The sequence below is a fragment of the Miniopterus natalensis genome, chromosome 4 (genome assembly GCF_054644295.1).
Source record: "Miniopterus natalensis isolate mMinNat1 chromosome 4, mMinNat1.hap1, whole genome shotgun sequence".
In the NCBI taxonomy this organism is placed as follows: Eukaryota; Metazoa; Chordata; class Mammalia; order Chiroptera; family Miniopteridae; genus Miniopterus; species Miniopterus natalensis.
The window spans coordinates 17,672,688-17,691,831 of record NC_142084.1 but is presented as its reverse complement, the minus strand read 5'-3'; the positions used below and the strand labels follow the sequence as shown (position 1 = coordinate 17,691,831).

The 19,144-nt window shown below is 36.7% G+C and overlaps 1 protein-coding gene across 1 annotated transcript in view; it reads left to right on the top strand.

Annotated features, from left to right (window-relative positions):
• CTNNA1 (catenin alpha 1) overlaps window positions 1-19,144 on the top strand; it is a 174,225-nt gene that overhangs the window by 22,106 nt on the left and 132,975 nt on the right. The window contains exons 2-3 of the mRNA XM_087816341.1: window positions 11,402-11,508; window positions 13,070-13,265. Coding sequence (XP_087672467.1) covers window positions 11,404-11,508; window positions 13,070-13,265 — 301 coding nt within the window. The 5' untranslated portion in view covers window positions 11,402-11,403. The remainder of the gene's footprint in view (window positions 1-11,401; window positions 11,509-13,069; window positions 13,266-19,144) is intronic.

Genomic DNA, 19,144 nt, shown 5'->3' with positions numbered 1-19,144 from the left:
ACTTGCTACCCCTAGGTTTATATCATAAAGATTACCTAGAGCTGATGGGGGCAGCTGGGCGCGTTTTCGTGATTAACCAGTCCTGGCCCCTCCTAACAGTCTCTCCTAGAGTCAGATATCATTGGCAATTCATTATTGTGCTTACACTCTGCCTTTATTAGAGTTAAGAAGAAAGTGAAATTATTTTGTACCCCAAACTATCAAAATTTGGAAAACAAGACCAAGAAGGCTTTTTTTTGGGGGGGGGGGGCACTTTAAAAAAAAAAAAAATTACCAACATCTGTACAAATCTTCAGGGGACTCCTGTTCTTTCTCTAATACAAGCTCAGTTTTTCTCCAAGTGTCAGAGCTTTTTTCCCCCCTGCTCACCTTGGGCAGCTGCCTCCTTTTTTCCTCCCTCTTCCAGGTATCTCCAGTCTTCCTTCTCCACAGCTTCCCTTGGCCTGGGACCCTATCTCTCAGACCAGTACTCTCATCTTGCTTCTCATTAAAAACAAAACAAAAAAATGTTTATTGATTTTAGAGAGAGAGGAAGGCAGAGAGAAACATCATGAGAAACGTCCATCAGCTGCCTCCTGCACGCCCCCTACTGGGAATGGAGCCGGAAACCCGGGCAACCTGACATGTGCCCTGACCCAGAATTGAACTGTGACTTCTGGTTTATGGGTTGATGCTTAACCACTGAGCCACACTAGCTGGGCTTGGTTCTCAGTTTTGCTCATATAGGAAAAGTGAGCCTGAGCTGCAGGTTCTAAAGCAGTAGGAATGCATGTGTGTGCTGCTTGGACCTTGATTTACTGATTTTCAAAGGTTACCAAGTCCTCAATCTTAGTGCTTTTCCCTAGGCAGGGGTTGGGCTAACTGCCCTTCCCTGGGCTCCTGCTTTTCAAGAAGGCTTTTTATTTCAAGAAAAAAAATGAAAGAGTGTTAATTCTTTGGGAAAGTGAATTGTTGTTGTACTTTAATAATTAAAACGAATGTGACCACATAACTACTTCAGCTGGCTTCACATATCTCATGGCTCCCACCTCTTACAACCCTTGAGAAGTTTTCTGTTATATTTGTATTGATGCAGTGACTGTGGAATGCTAGGATACAGGAGTGCAGAATCCATTGGGTAAATCATTCTTTCTGAAATATCTTATCTGTGACATTTGATGACATTTGCTTGAACTGTAATTAGCCCTTTAGCAGCAATCTAGAGCACTCCATCTTCTAAAGTTTACTGATTTGGGCTGATGATTTCAGTGGACAAATAACCTTTAAAAGCCAAAGTATAGGCCTGACATAATATCAGCATAGAGAACATATTTGCCTACTTGGAATGAAACAAATTCCCTGGAAACTAGCATTCTGTATTACCAGATTAAGCAAATCCAAAATCCAGATTTCTTTTGGCACTCCATCTCCAGTTATTCTAGAATTTTTTGATGCTTAGATAAGTCTTGGTGAAATGTTAAGTGATTCCTGCACTGATATTTTCAGCAGTATCTATGGGGTCTACCTATTTGTTGTCACTCAAGCATGCACTTATGGCAGATGATACACAAATATTTGTACTGTATATTAAAGTTGTTAAGGGTGGGCTAGTCACAGATATGTTCTTTTCTATCTTGTCCCTGTCGTCATTATATAATCTTATTTTCCTGGTCATCATTTAAATACAGATATTAACATTAATTAAAATGAAATAAAATTTAAAAAAATCAATTCCTTAGCCACACTAGCCACATTTCAAGATACCTCTTTTCTGCTCCTTCTCTTCCTCTGTTCTCCTCCTCCTCTTACCGTCTTCGCCTTCCCCTTCCTCTCTATTCCTCCTCTCTTCTCCTCCTACCCCTCTCATTCTCTCCATCCCTTCTCCCTTCCTGTCCCTCTTTTTCCCATTTCCCTCTGTTCCTTGTCCTCCTCCTGCCCTTTCTCCCTCTTTATTCTCTCTTCCTCCAACTTTCCCACTTTACATTTCTCTCTGTATATATATACATGTATTTAATACATTATTTTGTCTGAACTATATGAAAGTTGCAGACATCATGCCCATGACATGAAACAAGGGCATAACTACAATATAATAATGAAAAATTAGAAATTTAACACTGATATAATACTATTATCTAATTCATAATGCATTTTCAAATTTTATCAATTGTCTCAATATTTTTTTCTTCCAGTACAATTTCAGTCCAGAATTACTGCATTTAGTTGTCATGTCTTAGCCTTCTTTAATCTGGAAGAGGTTATATAATTTGGTAGGCAATACCACAGAAAGTGATGTTGTATCCTTTCTCAGAGTGCATCATATCAGAAGGTCCATGATGTCAATTTGTCCCATTATTGGGGATGTTAATTTTGACCACTTGATTAAGGTGGTCTGCCTGGTTTCTCTAAAGTTATTATATTTCACCCCCTTTGAAATCAATAAATAATCTCTTGGGAATTATCATGAGACTATGTAAATATTCAGTTTCTTAGTAAACTTTCACCCACTCTGTTTAGCATTCTTCAATGATTCTTGCCCAAATTCAGTTATTATGATGATGGTTCCTAAGTGGAGATTTTTTTTCTAAATACAGTATTTTTTCTACATTTATTAGTTGGTATTCTATTGTATGGTAGGACTTCTCTTTATTTGTTTTAGCATGGATTCATGGATTCTCATTTTTTTCAGTGGATTATAATCTATTTTAACTTAATCTTCAAAAAAGATTAATGATGGTAATATTTTATAAGTGAGGAAACAAGTTCAAAGTGGTTAAGTGATGATCAAGCATGTCTTTTTATTGTATTAGCCTTATTACATCTTGTAAAATAAAGATTCTACTTTTTTATAGTATCAAGAAATACAGTTAAGCAAAACAGAGTATTAAAACAACCCATAATCCCCAACTCTTAGGGATAACATCATTGTTAATATTTTGGTTATATCCAGATATCTCCCCCCAGTTATACTTCATTGTGTATTGTATATGAAATATATACATCTTTAGTAGTACGTATTTTGAACATTTACTCATAAACTTCTACAACATTTCCCCCATTTTTTTGAAGGAGAAATTTCAGGTTTACGGAGAAGCTAAAAGAAATTTATGAATACCTATACATATGTCTTCCACCTAGAGTTAACAGTTATGAGTATTTCTCATAATTTTAAAAAAAATTGATTTTAGGGGGGGAGAAAGGGAAATTTCTATGTGAGAGAGAAACATCGATTGGTTGGTTGCCTCCTGTATGCACTCATGAGGAGATTGAACCCACAACCTAGGTACTGTATATACCCTGACCCAAATCAAACCTGTACCCTTTTGGTATGGGACAACGCTCCAACCAAGCCACCTAGCCAGGGCTTTTTCATAATTTCTTATTACAGTTTTTTTTTTTTTGGTTTGTTTCAAGCATCTTTTTATTGATGTGAGAGGGAAAGAGGGAGAGAAACATGCCCCCTACTGGGGATTGAGCCTGCTACCTGGGCTTGTGCCCCGACCAAGATTGAACTGTGACCTCCTGGTTCATAGCCACTGAGCCACACCCAGCTGGGCTGATAATTTATTAATCACTGTATGTATATGTTTTTACTTTTGCTGAACCATTTGAAAGTTGCAGGCACTTTAATACTTCACCCCTAAATATTTCAACATACATCTCCTAAAAATAGCCATTTTTCTACATAGCCACAATTTCATTATCACACCTAAGAAATAGAGCAGTAATTTTATAATATACCTAATATTAATGAATTCTAAAAAATTGCCAATTTTCCTTCAAATGTCTTAATAGCTGTTTGCTTCAAACCAGGCTTCAAACTAGGTATATGAGTTGCAGTAGATTCTTATGTCTCCTATTGCTTTTAATCTAGAATAGTCCTCCCATTTCCTCCTCCCAAATATTGACTGAAGAGTTAAGGCCTCATTGTCTTTTTAGAACGCCGTACATTCTGTATTTGTCTGTTTCCTAATGATGGTTTCTTTTTACACCATGCATCTGTATCCCCTAAAAACATATACTTCCTATAAACTTGAAATTCAGTCTAGGTTAGGGTTTTGTCTTTGTTTTCACCAAAGGAATTCAGCATTTCCTTCTATATTAATGTAGACAGCAAACCAGTTTTCAATTGAACCTGTAACTTTGTCACTAGTAGGAATCTCAGTGCTTTTCATATCTGCAATAATTATATATGTCTTTAAAAAATATGCACGTTTATTACTGTGAAGTAGTTATCATATTTCTTGCCAGATTTTATTTAATGTTAATAATGAAGCACATATATTGCTTTATTATACATTTGTTTGTAAAGTATTTTGATAGCTAAGTTTTAATATATATGTTTCTCTTATAATACTTTGAATTGTATTTCATGCTTTTAAAAAACATTCTGAGAAAAGCTCTATAGCCGCACTGTCCATTATAGAAGCCACAGCCACATGTGGCTGTTAAGCACTTGATGCGGTTTGTTTGAATTTAAATGTGCCCTAAGTGTAAAACATATCCTAGATTTTGAACACTTAGTGCTTTTGTAAAATATCTCTAATAATTTTTTTAAAATACTGATTTAAATGGAAATGGTAATACTTTAGATATATTGTGTTAAATAAAATATATTTTGAAATTAATTTCATTCATTTCTTGTTACTTCATCTATTGGACAAGCTGGTCTATAGGCTTTTTAGTAGACTGCAAAGGGATCTATGGCATTGAAAAAGGTGTAGAATCCCTACGTAGAGGCTTCATTAGACTCAGGTTAAACATTTAATTTAATTTTGCTGTTGCACAGCTATCTTCGCTCAGTTTATAGTAAAACTGGAGCTCTTGAAAAACATTTAAAACTTTTCATCAAGAATACTTTATAGGGACCTGGCTGGTGTTGCTCAGTGGTTAGAGCATCCACCCTCAAACCAAAGGGTCTCGGGTTTGATGTTGGGTTGCAGGTTCGACCCCGGCTACAATTGGGGCGCATGTGGGAGGCAACCAGTCGATGTTTCTCTCTTACATCTGATTTTTCTCTGTCTCCTCCCTTCCACTTGCTCCATAAAAAAATCAATGGAAAAAAATATCCTTGAGTGAGGAGTGACAAAAAAATTAAAAAGAATACTTTATAGGGACACTGTACCAGCCTAAGGTTGTTTGAAGAGTTTAACCCAAAAGATGGATATTAGACCAAACCATACAATTTATATCAACAACATGAATACAAAATTGAAAAAGAAGAACTGAAGAGATCCCTGTATACCCTGTGTTTTCACTTTGGCCATGTGGTAGATATTGTGGCTTTAAAGACCATGAAGATGAGGGGGCAATGCTTTCTTATATTTAAAGAACTGAGCTCATCCACAGATGCATTGGGACAGTTACAAGGATTTTCATTTTATGGTAAACCAATGAGAATGGAGCTACCAGGGATGCTTTACAAGGATTTAAGATCACACAGTCCCATGCCGTGAAGATTGCTTATGCCATGAAATTACATTTGGGATAGTTACCTTTAAAAGACTTGGTGTTATTTATAGTGTTTGTTTTCATAACAATTGGTCAGGCCATTTTAATAGCTGGGGATGGGAGGTAGTGAAAGTAAAATTTTTGTGTAGGTTTTTAAAAATTAACCTAGTACCCTACTAGTGAACTATGAAATGTGAAGGCCTTAATTTTGTACAATAAACTTTTTATTTGTATTCTATTTTTAAAAAATAACACTTTATAGGTAATGTAGGATACTTCATGTTTTATATTAGGGGCCATATAATATCAGGTGTTTTATTATCAGTGTTAAGTTCAGTTAATTTGTTTAGTGGCAATCAGTTATTACACTGGGGTTTGCAAAATGGTCATTTTCTAATCCTAGTCTACATTCATGTAAAGAAATTCCTTCTCTTCTTTTGAGGATCTCTATGGTTATAGGATCTGTCAGTCAATTAATCATTCACAAGTCATTGTTCTTGATACTCAGCTTGTCGTAAATTTGGTTCCTGTGTGTTTTTTATATATGATCATGTTAGTCTTTGTGCCCTTTCTTGCTTTCTGCACAATAGGATATCTCAGGCCTGAAATAAGCCTTTTTTGGGGGGTGGGGATACTAATTGCCTTTAATTAGAAATGGTATTTAATAGGAATACAGACATGGGCAGTGAAGACATTGTTTTTTTTCTAACTTTTGACAATGTTTTTTTTTGTTTTTGTGTTAATCCTACACCCAAGGATATTTTTCCATTGATTAAAAAAATAATAAAATTATCTTTCTTGTTAAAAGTATTACAGTGTCCCCCTTTCCCCCCCATTGACCCCCTCCACCCTGCTGCCACCCCCCTCGCCAGGCCTTCCCCACTCTATCTTCTGCCCCTGGGCTGTGCATATATGCATATAAATTCATTGGTTAATCTCCCCGAAATACATCAGTCTGTTGCATGCTTCAGTGTCTTTGGTTCTTTTTTGTCAGTTTATTTTGTTCATTAGATTCTGCTTATAAGTGAGATCATGTGACACTTGTCTTTCTCTGACTGGCTTATTTCCCTTAGCATAATACTCTCCAGGTCCCTCCATGCTGCCTCAAAGAGTAAGAGATCCTTTTTTTTTTTTTTTTTTTTTTACAGCTGCATAATATTTCATTGTGTAAATGTACCAACATTTTTTTAACACATTCATCTACTGATGGGCACTTGGGTTGTTTCCAGATCTCAGCTATTGTAAATAATGCTGCTATGAACACAGGAGTGCATATATTCTTTCTGATTGGTGTTTCAGGCTTCTTAGGATATATTCCAAGAAGTGGGATCACTGGGTCAAATGGCAGTTCCATTTTTACTTTTTGAGGAAACCACACTGGATTTCATAGTGGTTATACCAGTCTGCATTCTCACCAGCAGTGTACTAGGGTTCCTTTTTCTCCATATCATTGTCAGCACTTGTTTGTTGACTTATTAATGTTAGCCATTCTGGCAGGTGTGAGGTAGTACCTCATTTGTTGTTTAAATTTGCATCTCTCTGATGAGTAGTGACGTTGAGCATTTTTTCATATGTCTCTTCGCCATTTGTGTGTCCTCTTTGGAGAAGTGTCTATTCATGTCCTCTGCCCACTTTTTAATTGGGTTGTCTTCCTTTTGTTGAGTTGTATGAGTACTTTTTATATTTTGGATATTAACCCCTCATCAGATATATCATTGGCAACTATGTTCTCCCTGATTTCTTTTGCTGTGCAGAAGCTTTCTATTTTGATGTAGTCTTATTTGTTTGTTTTTTCCTTTGTTTCTCTTGCCCTAGGTGTTTTATCAGTGAAAATTCTGCTTTGCGAGATGTCTCATATTTTCCGCCTATGTGTTCTTCTAGGATTTTTTATGGTTTCATGACTTACATTTAAGTCTTTTATCCATTTTGAGTTTATTCTTGTGTATGGTGTAAGTTGGTGGTCCAGTTTCATTTTTTTGCATGTACCTGTCCAATTTTCCCAACACCATTTATTGAAGAGACTGTCTTTATGTTCTTGCCTCCTCTGTAAAATACTAATTGAGTGTAAAGGCTTGGGTCGATTTCTGGGGTCTCTGTTCTGTTCCACTGATCTATATGCCTCTTCTTGTGCCAGTACCAGGCTGTTTTGATTACAGTGGCTTTGTAGTATAGCTTGATATCCCGCATTGTGATTCCTCCAACTTTGTTCTCCCTGCTCAAGATTGCTGTGGCTCTTTGGGGTCTTTTTTGGCTCTATATAAATTTTTGGAGTATTTGTTCTAGGTCTGTGAAATATGCCACTGGTATTTTGATAGGGATTGCATTGAATCTATAGATTCCTTTGGGTAGTATGGACATAGTAATTCTACCAATCCATGAACATGGTATATTCTTCCACTTGTTTATATCTTCTTCTGTCTCTTTTTTTCAGTGTTCTGTGGTTTTCTGACTGCAGGTCTTTTATCTCCTTGGTTAAGTTTATTCCTATGTATCTTAATTTTTTTGTTACAATGGTAAATGGGATTTTTTTTTTTTTTTTTTTTTTAGTTTCTCTTCTGAGAATTCATTATTGGTGTATAAAAATTCTATCAGTTTTTGGGTGTTAACTTTGTATCCTGCTACATTGTTGAATTTATTAAATCTAGTAGTTTTTTGGTGGAGTCTTTAGGGTTTTATATGTACACTATCATGTCATTGGTGAATAATAACAGTTTTACTTACTCCTTTCCAATTTGGATGCCTTTTATTTCTTCTTCTTGGCTGATCGCTGAGGCTACAACTTCCAGTACTATGAAAGTGGACAACCCTGCCTTGTTCCTGCTCTTAGGGGGGGAAATGGTTTTAGTTTTGCCCATTGATTATGATGTTGGTTGTAGGTTTGCCATATATGGATGGTCTTTATTATGTTGAGGTGTGATCCCTCTCTTCCCACATTGCTGAGTTTTTATCAAAAATGGGTGTTGGATTTTGTTGAATACTTTTTCTGTGTCTGTTGATATGATCATGTGATTTTTGATTTTCAATTTGTTCATGTGATGTATCACATTTATAGATTTGTGAATATTATACCAGCCCTGCATCCCTGGAATAAATCCCACTTGGTCATGGTGTATGATCTTTTTACTGTACTGCTGGATCCTATTTGCTAATATTTTGTTGAGGATTTTAGCATCTATGTTCATCGGGGATATTGGCCTGTAATTTTCATTCTTTGTTGTGTCTTTATCTGGTTTTGGAATTAGGATTATGCTGGCCTCGTAAAAAGAGCATGGAAGTGTTCATTCCTCTTGGATTTTTTGTAATAGTTGGAGGGGGATAGGTGTTAGTTCTTTGAATGTTTGGTAAAACACCCGTGAAGCTGTCCAGACCAGGGCTTTTGTGTGCTGGGAGTTTTTTGATTACTGCATCAATTTTATCAGTTGTTATCAGCCTATTCAGGTTTTCTGCTTCCTAATTCAGTTTTGGAAGATTGTATTTTTCTAGGAATTTGTCCATTTTGTCCAAGTTGTCCAGCTTGTTGGCATGTAGTTAGTTGTTCATAGTATTTTCTTCAATCCTTTGTATTTCTGTGGTGTCAGTAGTTGCTTCACCTCTTTCATTTCTGATTCTATTTATTTGGGTCCTCTCTGTTTCTTGATGAGTCTGGCTGAAGGTTCATCAATCTTGTTTATCCTCTCAGTGAACCAACTCTTGGTTTCATTGATCCTTTGTATCATTTTTTTTTTAGTCTCAATGCCATTTATTTCCCTTCTGATCTTTATTATTCCCTCCCTCCCTCCCTCCCTCCCATTTTTCTTGTTCTCTTTCTAATCCTTTAGTTGTAGGGTTAGATAGTTTATTAAAAATTTTTTTGTTTTTTGAGGTAGGCCTGTATTGCTATGAATTTTCCTCTTAGGACGGCTTTTGCTGTGTTCCATAGATTTTGGGTGTGTGTGTGTTGATTTTTGTTTATTTCCAGGAAGTTTTTGACTTCTTCCTTGATCTTTTTGGTAACCCATTCATTGTTTAATAACATACTATTTAGCCTCCGTGTGTTTGAATGTTTTAGGGTGTTTTTATTGTAGTTGATTTCTAGTTTCATGCCATTGTGATCCAAGAAGATGCTTGATATGATTTCAGTCTTCTTGAATTTGTAGACTTAGTTTGTGTCCTAACATGTGGTCTGTTTTTGAGAATGTCCCATGTGCACTCGATAATAATGTATCTTCTCCAGCTTTGGCGTGAAATGTTCTGTAAATGTCAATTAAATCCATCTGATCTGGTGTGTAGTTTAGGGTCACTGTTTTCTTGTTGATTTTTTTGTCTAGAAGATCTATCCAGTGATGTCAGTGGGGTGTTAAAGTCCCCTACTATGATTGTATTTCTGTCAATCCCTTAAAATCCTCCAGAAGTTTTTTTATATATTTGGGTGCATACATGTTTACCAGGGTTATATCCTCTTGTTGTATCGATCTCTTTAGTAGTATGAAGTGGCCTTCATTGTCTCCTGTTATGGTCTTCAGTTTGAAGTCTATTTTGTCGGGTAGGAGTATTACTACTCCAGCCCATTGATTTTTTTATTTTTATTTTTTAAGAGAGGGAGGGAGGGGAGAGAGAGAGAAAAAAAAAAAAACACCCAAAACACAACGATATGAGAGAGACATATCAATTGGCTGCCTCCTGCACACGCCCCGACCTGGGCCAGGGTTGGAACCTGTAACCTGGGTACATGCCCTTGACTGGAATTGAACCTGCAACCCTTTGATTTGTGGGTTGACACTCTAACTAGTGAGCAACACTGGCCAGGGCAACAACATTATTTTTTAAGAGCAGCACAGTTTCCCCTTGTTGGTTGGTTGTGATTTATTCAGTGATCTGTTTGAAATTTAGGTAGTTTCCAGTTTTTAATAATTATATATGGTGTGGTTGTGAATATCATTGTATCCAGGTTTTTAACATGCACTTTAATATTTCATTTAAAATAAAATTCTAGAAGTTGAATTTTTGAGTTGTAAGAATGCACCCTTTTATGTTTTTAAAGTTCTATCAACAGTGTGTTGTCTGGAAAGTTTACATTAGTATTTACCTTCACTCTATACCTCTTCTATCTTATTTTATGTAGCATTACTTTTAGACACAAACACTAACTGCTTGGTCTTTTTGTTGAAGTCTTTTACCTTAGTCTTAAAGCCTCTGTCGAATGGAAGTTTACCTTGATACTGATACAGTGATATTTGACTAAGTGACTTGAAATTTCTCCTGGCTATGAGTGATAATAGCTATAGGTGCAGAGGACAGCAGACTTAAGCCTTATGTTTTAACAGAGTAAGACAAGATGCTCTCTATGAATCCATCAAAAAATAAAGTGATGTGTACCGTTTAGATGATACTGTACTATAGCCCTGGATGTATGGCTCAGTTGGTTGAACCGTCATCCTGTACAACAGAAGGTAGTGGGTTTGATTCCCAGTCTGGGCACATACCCAGGTTGCAGGTTCAGTCCCTGGTCTGGGAGCAAATTGGGAGGCAATTGATGTTTTTCTCTCACATTGATGTTTCTCTCTCTCTCTCTCGCTCTCTCTCTTCCTTTTCAATAAAATGAAATTTAAAACAAGATAATACTGTACTATAAATGCTGTAGAATAAGAAAAATAAGAATCTTTTTATTAGCCTTCATTCGCTTTAGCTTTCCTTCCTGCTGCTAAGTCGGCATGGAAAAACTGGAAGTAGAAATGTTTTGGTGCCAGAGATGTCCAAAGGGAAAAGCTCTGTATGTTTGGGAATGACCTCTTATAGTACCCCTAATGTTTGTAAACTTGAAATCTTAGGTTTAAGACTTACTGGGCCCTCATGTACAGGCTAGTAAGAATTTTTTGCATCTTGAGGTGAATGTAGCTTTCCTGATGTAAAAGTCCTTAAGTAGGAGATTTGTTACATATTTCATGTTTGTGTTTGATGTTTGCCTGACGTTGCCTTTTTGATTCTCTTTTAGAAATGACTGCTGTTTACACAGGCAACATAAACTTCAAATGGGACCCCAAAAGTCTGGAAATCAGAACTCTGGCAGTTGAAAGACTGTTGGAGCCTCTTGTTACACAGGTAAGAATCTGAAAATAAATATGTACATAGTTGTTGTAACGTGGTTCCATAGCCGTAGGTCTGGGTAACAAACATAAAACAAGGTTAATATAGTTCAAAGGTTTAATTTGAGAGCTTGGGTTTAGGTTGATGATGCTTGGATGATTTGGCTCCACTAATGATTAATTAAATATTGATGTATGGATTCATTTAATCCTTTAGAAACCTTTTAGAAACCTTTTTGTTGCTGTGTTTTCTTCAGTCTTATTCGCAATAATGTGGGATAGTGGTATGTAATGCAACTTTCCAAATATTTGCACTTTGCAGACATTTTCTTGGCATCACTCTTTTCTTGGAACATATATCCAAGAAAGATGGAATATGGAACCTTGACTGTTAAGTCTCTTCACCCTGTTTAACACCTTTCATTGTCTATTAGCGGGTAATTTGGGGGTGCAGGTTTGGTGTGTTCTGTTACAGATACAAATAACACAATGTGATGATAATGTAATCTGTTAGCAACTAGCTATGCACTTTTAGTGTTCTGGCACAGTTTACTAGTGTGCGTGAAACAGAGACAGACAGACAAAATGTAGTGACGTGCTATCTTTTAAAAAAAATTGCATTCCAACTGATAAATATAAAGTAATATTAAAAATATGTGTATACACACATGTATGTGTGTATGTATATAATATTTAAAATATGTAGGAGTGTGTGGTAAGACTCAAGTATATTTACTTTCTTGGAGCCTATCTACTATAGCTCTTAGTAGGTCTTTTGTGTGACAGATACTCTAATAACAAGTCTTTAGACATCTTCATCTTACAGATTATTTGGTATTATGTATTTATGATGGTCAGTGTTCTAGGACTTAAAACACCATCGTGGTAGGCTACTTTGGGCAGTTGTTCCTTTCTTTCTTAAGGACCTTCACTAATTAATTGCTGAGATTTGTGTGAATAAACTGAAAATATTTCAGAAGTAAGTTATCTTAAAACATTTTGCACAGGTTGAAAATGGGAAAAATGTGACCTACAGATAAAGCTAAGTTCATTGTTGACTTTTTCCTGGAACTCTTTTTTTTGAAAATGAATTTATTGGGGTGACGTTAGTTAATAAAGTTATGTAAGTTTCAGGTGTACAGTTCTATAATACACTAGCTACATATTGTCTGTTCACCATTCCAAGTCAAGTCTCTTTTCATCACCATTCATCCCCCCCTTACCTTATTCTAACTCCTCCCACACCCTGGAACTTCTTGATGACATATAGTAGAGAAGTCTAACTTGTTTCTGATCAGTTTTTAATTTATAAAATAACGTCTAATGTTCATGTTTGAGGAATTAAAATATTATATTTCTTATTTTATATATTGAGAGCTAAATTATTTTGGAAACTAGAGTATCATTGCTGTATATTTTAAACATGGAGAGGTTGTATGTTACTTGTTAATGCTTGATGAAATCGCATAAATGTGATGTTATGAATAATTTATTCTTGCTATTTTTAAAGATGTTAGTCTTTCTGTTATTTTCATTTTAATTGACTGCAGTTTAATTTTTAAAAATGAAACTTCTAGGTTACGACTCTGGTAAACACCAATAGTAAGGGGCCTTCTAATAAGAAGAGAGGTCGTTCTAAGAAGGCCCATGTTTTGGCTGCATCTGTTGAACAAGCAACTGAGAATTTCTTGGAGAAAGGGGATAAAATTGCAAAGGAGAGTCAGTTTCTCAAGGAGGAGCTTGTGGCTGCTGTAGAAGATGTTCGGAAACAAGGTAGGTTAATATTGCTTTTTATGTATAGAGAGGCCAGCCTTCCTAGAAAATTAATCCTTGAAGGTGACCCTTTGTGGTCAGTATTCTCATTCTTATGCTTGTCAGTTGCTCTAATTAATAATATTCAGTTATTGGAGATACATTAAGTTGTGTGGGCTTAAATTTTAATCAGGAGAGAGAGTAGCAAAGGAATAATTTTTTTTGAGTTGAATCCACTTCTCATGGGTGTTCAAGTAGAAGTTGAATCTTAGGAATGTTGTAACACAGTTCTATAGAAATATAAATGGGACAGAAGTTTACCTTTCATTCTGTGTCACACTCATTTTTAGTTCATGCTGAAGATAATAAGGGTGATAAAATGGAAAAACGTCCAGCAAATCTGGAAATACCATAGAAATTTCCCCATTCTGTCAGACTGATAATGTTATATCAGTCACACATATTTGTACTGGTGTGAGTTTGAAATAAACTGAATCTGGGCTTAAAAGACTCATGTTTTGGGAAACTCAGAATTAATCGAAGGTGAAATTATAATCCACAGGTTATCTACCAGTAGTTACTATTAGAAAAACTGTCATCACTGTGATGCCACAAGTATCGTAAGAGGACTTTAAATGTGAAAAATTAACTTTTTGTAATCTGTAGTTTTGTGTTAAACTTGTGGTCCAGCAGGCAGACTTCAACAAAGGCCTAGCTTTCTGTAAGGCTGTTGGGTATCAGCTAAGGTGAACTGATCTACTCTGTACAGGTGCTTTACTGGCCTTTGGGAACACCTCAGTGGATCTCTGATGGCAGACAGCAATGTGCATGCATAGTCTGTTGGAGTCTTATGCCAGATTCATCCCTGTGACAGTACCCCAAAAGGGACAGTGCATTAAGTGGGAGATGCTATCTTTAGTTGTTCTCAATTTGTGAACTAAAAACCTTGAGTGGTAGATATTTTTCTCCATTTTCAGGCTGAAGATAAGTATTTTTCATACTGCAAATGATGAGATTATTTAAATTCCATAATACTAGCTAAGTTGATGTATTAGTTTCCCAGAGTTGCCATAACATAAGTTACTACAAACTTGGTGGCTTAGAACAATAGAAATTTATTCTCTCACATATCTGGTGGCCAGATATCTGAAATCAAGGTGTCAGGGTTGATTATTTCTTGGGGGCTCAGAGGAAGAATCTTTCCATTCTTTTTCCTAGCTTCTGGTGGCTGCCGGCATCCTTGGTGTTCCTTGGCATGTAGACACATTGCTTCAGTCTCTGCCTTCCTCGTCACATGGCATGCTTCCTGTGTGTCTGTGTTCAAAGTTCCCTTTGATAAGAACATCCGTCATTGAATTAGGGTTCATTCTAATCCAGTATAAACCTCATCTTGATTATATCTGCAAAGACCCTATTTCCAAATAAGGCCACTTTCAGAGCACCTGGGTGGACATGAATTTTGGAGGACACTATTCAATCCAGTAGAATGGGTTTTGAATTAATTTATTTTAAATCAGTTTAATTGTCCAGTTCAAGACAATTTTTGAGCTTCTTGTTGAGAAGATCAGTATGGCTATTACTTCATTATCCTCTGTGTGAAAGTGGTACTCCCCAGGCCTTCTTGCCTCCAGTAATGAAACTTACAATAATGTTAACATGAATTTGGCCAAGTGTTCCTTGAGTCTAGTGACTAAGACATTTATTTTCAAAGTACATTTAATTGTTGCAGGTAACTTTGTCACTTTGTAAGTATTCCTTATTGCAGAAGATTCTCTGGTGCAAATCTGTAGCAATTGTGGTAACAATACATGTATCCCCCAACCCCCAGTTTTCAGTGCATGTCTAAGTTTGTTTTCTTGTTATTTTTGTTTATATCTGAGAAAATCTTTTATGTGACTCTGAATCATAAGTACTAATCTGTCCTAGTCCAGCTTTGCAATTAGTTATGATCATGATCTATTCACCGTAAATTGTTTTCTCGAAAAAACAAAACTATAACAAAAATATAACTATGTCCTGTCATCATTACTGCATCAAATATGAAAAGCTGAAGTGCTTTGCTTTTTTCTGTTAGCTTTTTTTCTTTGGAGACTCTTAACAAATGGTGTTGAAACCTCTCTCCTATCATAAATAGAACAAAGAATACATGTTATAAAAATGGGTAAGCACAGATTTTTAAAATCTGCCAAGCCTTGTTGGTTATGTTGTTAAAGGTGTTTACTCATCATTTAAAACCCTGTAGTGGTGTTAATATGTCTACAGATTCTTTCACACCCCTCCCTTTAAAAATGTAGCCTAACTTTGATCCTCTTAAATGTGTATTGGATTTAGAGACTCCTGCTTTTGTGAAGGATGGAATGGATATGCAAAGTCATAAAAAGAGTATAGTATTCGCCTGGCTCTTTCTTATGGATTATTCACTCTAGGGGAAGCTGGTTGCTATGTTGTAAGGACACTCAGGAGGTTCTGTGGAGAGGAACTGAGGTCTCCTGTCAACAGCACCAGTTTGCTAAGCATGTGAGTGAGCCACCTTGGAAGCGATCCTCCATCTCCAGTCAAGTTTCAGATGATGGCAGCTCCAACCACCCCAAATTCCTGGATAGAAAACTTGAGGAGACAATAAATGTTTACTTTAAGCTACTGACTTTTGGGGTAATTTGTTAGGCTGCAAAAGATAATTAATACAAACACCTTTCTTAGACCTGGCTTTAGTATCCCTCAAAACTGACCTAACTGCTCTGAATTTTCTTGGTATATAAAACACAGAATAATTGTGATTTACCTAGAGCTTCATAGCAGATTGACTAATGAAATGGAATTGTTTGCATTTCAACACTGGAACACTTAATTGCTAAAGGATGTATAAGAAGATTTCTTTGTTCTGAATCGATGTGGACTACTTTTGTTTATAGTACAAGCTGGCATTTATTTATGTTTATGAAGGGCCAGTTAGGAAGTATTATAGACCTTACTGGCAAGATCTCTGCTGATGCTATTCAGTTCTGCAGTTGTGTTGGAAAAGCAGCTATGAAAATACATAAACAAATGGGCATGCCTGTGTTCTAATAAAACTTATTTACAAAAGCATAGCGGGCCAGATTTAACCCACAGGCTATATCTAGCTGACCTGTAATCTAGGATTTTCCCAGACTGTTAAAGATATGAGCTTACTGATTTCAAAAAAGTATTATTTATAACTACTTTGAGCCAAGAATTAGACCTTCTTTGTCTTTGAGTTTGTATAAGCCCTGTGCTTTCTGTTCAGTCATAATAACCAGTTGAATATATGTAGTTTTTCAGCATAACTTAATTTTCTTTTTGTATTTGCTCCTGATTATATGAATAATAAACACAAACATTTATGGGTACAGGAAAACCTTATCATTGGCATTGCCGGGGGTAAAAGACTCACATACATAAATCTAGGGTCACTTTACCTCAAGGCCAGTGAAATGGCCAAGTGAACGTCCTGTGGTGGATGGGAGCCAGTTATCAGTTGCATGGCACCTGAACCCCTGTCATCTAGGGGTTTCATTGTACTGCCAATCAGCCCAAACTAGTTGTTGTAACTACCTTATATGGGCTGAGGCATATATGTGCCTCTTATATGTGCTCGCTTCTCTTTTGGGGACTCTGCCCTTCCAGCCCCCACGCTGATTAACTCATTTATACTTTATATTCCTAGCTCTTAATCACAGTGGTAATTGAATAATTTGTTGTCTTTCCCTCTTTAGGCTCCAACAGGGCAGGGCAGGGCAGGTTCTGTGCCAGTCTGGTGACCATTCTTTGTGGCACCTATTATGGTGCCTGTTCCATGATAGGTAATTAAATGTTTTAGGAAGATAATTGACTATGTTCTCAAAGAAGTGTGTGAGAAAAGGCCCTTGTTTCAAAAATTAAATGTTTTCCTCCCCAGTGCCAAAGGTAAATACAGATGTAAGGGTGGCAAATCTTACCTTTAAAAAAATTGAGATTTAATTTATATAACATAAAATTCACCTTTTTAAAGTGTATAACTCAGTGGTTTTTAGTATATTCATGGAGTTTTGCAGCTATCACCGTTACGTAATTCCAGAACATTTTATTATCCCCAAAAGAAATCTCATACCCATTAGTAGTAACCCCTCATACATATGTATTTTAACAGTACCTAGGAAAGAGTATCTAAGTGTATTTTATGAGTCCTTGAATAGGGCTTTGACAAGAAAATGAGGGCCCTTAGCTAGTTAGGAGACATCCAAGGGACAGAGATGGGAAGGCCTGAATGAAACTTATTTGAAAAAAGGAGAGACATTAAAAAAAGAGGACCAGCGATGATAAATTGGAAGTGGAGTGAGGAGGAGTAGCTTCTACTAGAACAGTTTTTTTTTAATCCATTAGTTACAATTCACAGTTGGAGCTCAAAGGCCAAGATCAGAGACTTGTTGCTGCATTAGTAACATCTTACCTATAGTAGCTCACAGGCATTTTGCGTGGATGAAGGAAGAGAAGCCCAAAGAAGCTGAGGCACACCTTTATGTATTCCTGCACTGCTTCTAATGACATCCTGCTCAGTAGAGGAGCCGAATAGATGATTGATGTACTGGGTAACAATGGATTTCCTTGGAGAAAGCTTGTGTCCAAGAAACCAGAATGGGGAAAGGGCTGGTTGATCATCTGTGGTCTCTGATGAAGAGAGGTTGTGTTCTAGCAGACAGGAGGTACTTTCTTTTCAATTTCGTCCCAGATCTTATGTAATCAGGATGCATGGATATGAAAAGTAAATAGCATGAGTGGCATGCAAGGAATGGAATGGAAAGGTAAGCATGGGATTAGAAAAGCTTCTTGAAGGTTCACTGGGTCTTTTTATTTTAAAATAATTTTTATTGAATTTATTGGAGTGACTGATTCACAAAACCATACCAGTTTCAAGTGTACCATTCAATAAAGCACTATGTGCACATCACCCCAAGCAAAGTCTCTTTCCGTCCCCATTCCCCGCCCCCCCACTTCCACCCAGTCCACACTCTCCTTTCCCTCTGGCTACCACCACACTGTTGTTGTGTCTGTGTGTTATATGTTTTTTGGTTAATCCTTCACCTTTTATGCAGCTCTCCAACCCTTCTCCCCTCTGACAGCTGTCAGTCTGTTCCATGTATTCATGCCTTTGTTTCTATTTGTCACTTTATTTTGTTCATTAGATTCCACATCTAAGTAGGATCATATGGTATATGTCTTTCTCTGACTGGCTTATTTCACTTTGCATAATAATCTCCAGGTCCATCCATGCTGTTGCAAAGGGAAAGATTTCCTTCTTTTTTTACAGCCACATAGTATTCCATTGTATAAATGTACCACGGCTTTCTTTTTTTACAGCCACATAGTATTCCATTGTATAAATGTACCACGGCTTTTTAATCCACTCATCTACTGATGGGCACTTGGGTTGCTTCCAGATCTTGGCTATTGTAAATAACGCTGCAATGAACATAGGGGTGCTTATATCCTTTTGAATGAGTGTTTCGGGTTTCTTCAGATATATTCCTAGAAGTGGTATTGCTGGGTCGTCAGGCAGTTCCAGTTTTAGTTTTTTGAGAAAACTTCATACTGTTTTCCACAGTGGTGCACCAGTCTTCATTCCCACCAACAGTGCACGAGGGTTCCCTTTTCTCCACATCGTCTCCAGCACTTGCTTGTTGATTTATTGATGGTAGCCATTCTGGCAGGTGTGAGGTGAAAAATCATTATGGTTTTAAACTATTTTTTTAAAAATATGTCTTTATTGATTTCAGAGGAAGGGGGAGAGAGAGAGAGATGGAAATATCAATGATGAGAGAGTCATTGATTGGCTGCTTCCTGCATGCCCCCTACTGGGGATTGAGCCCGAAACCCAGGCATGTGCCCTGACTGGGATCTCCTGG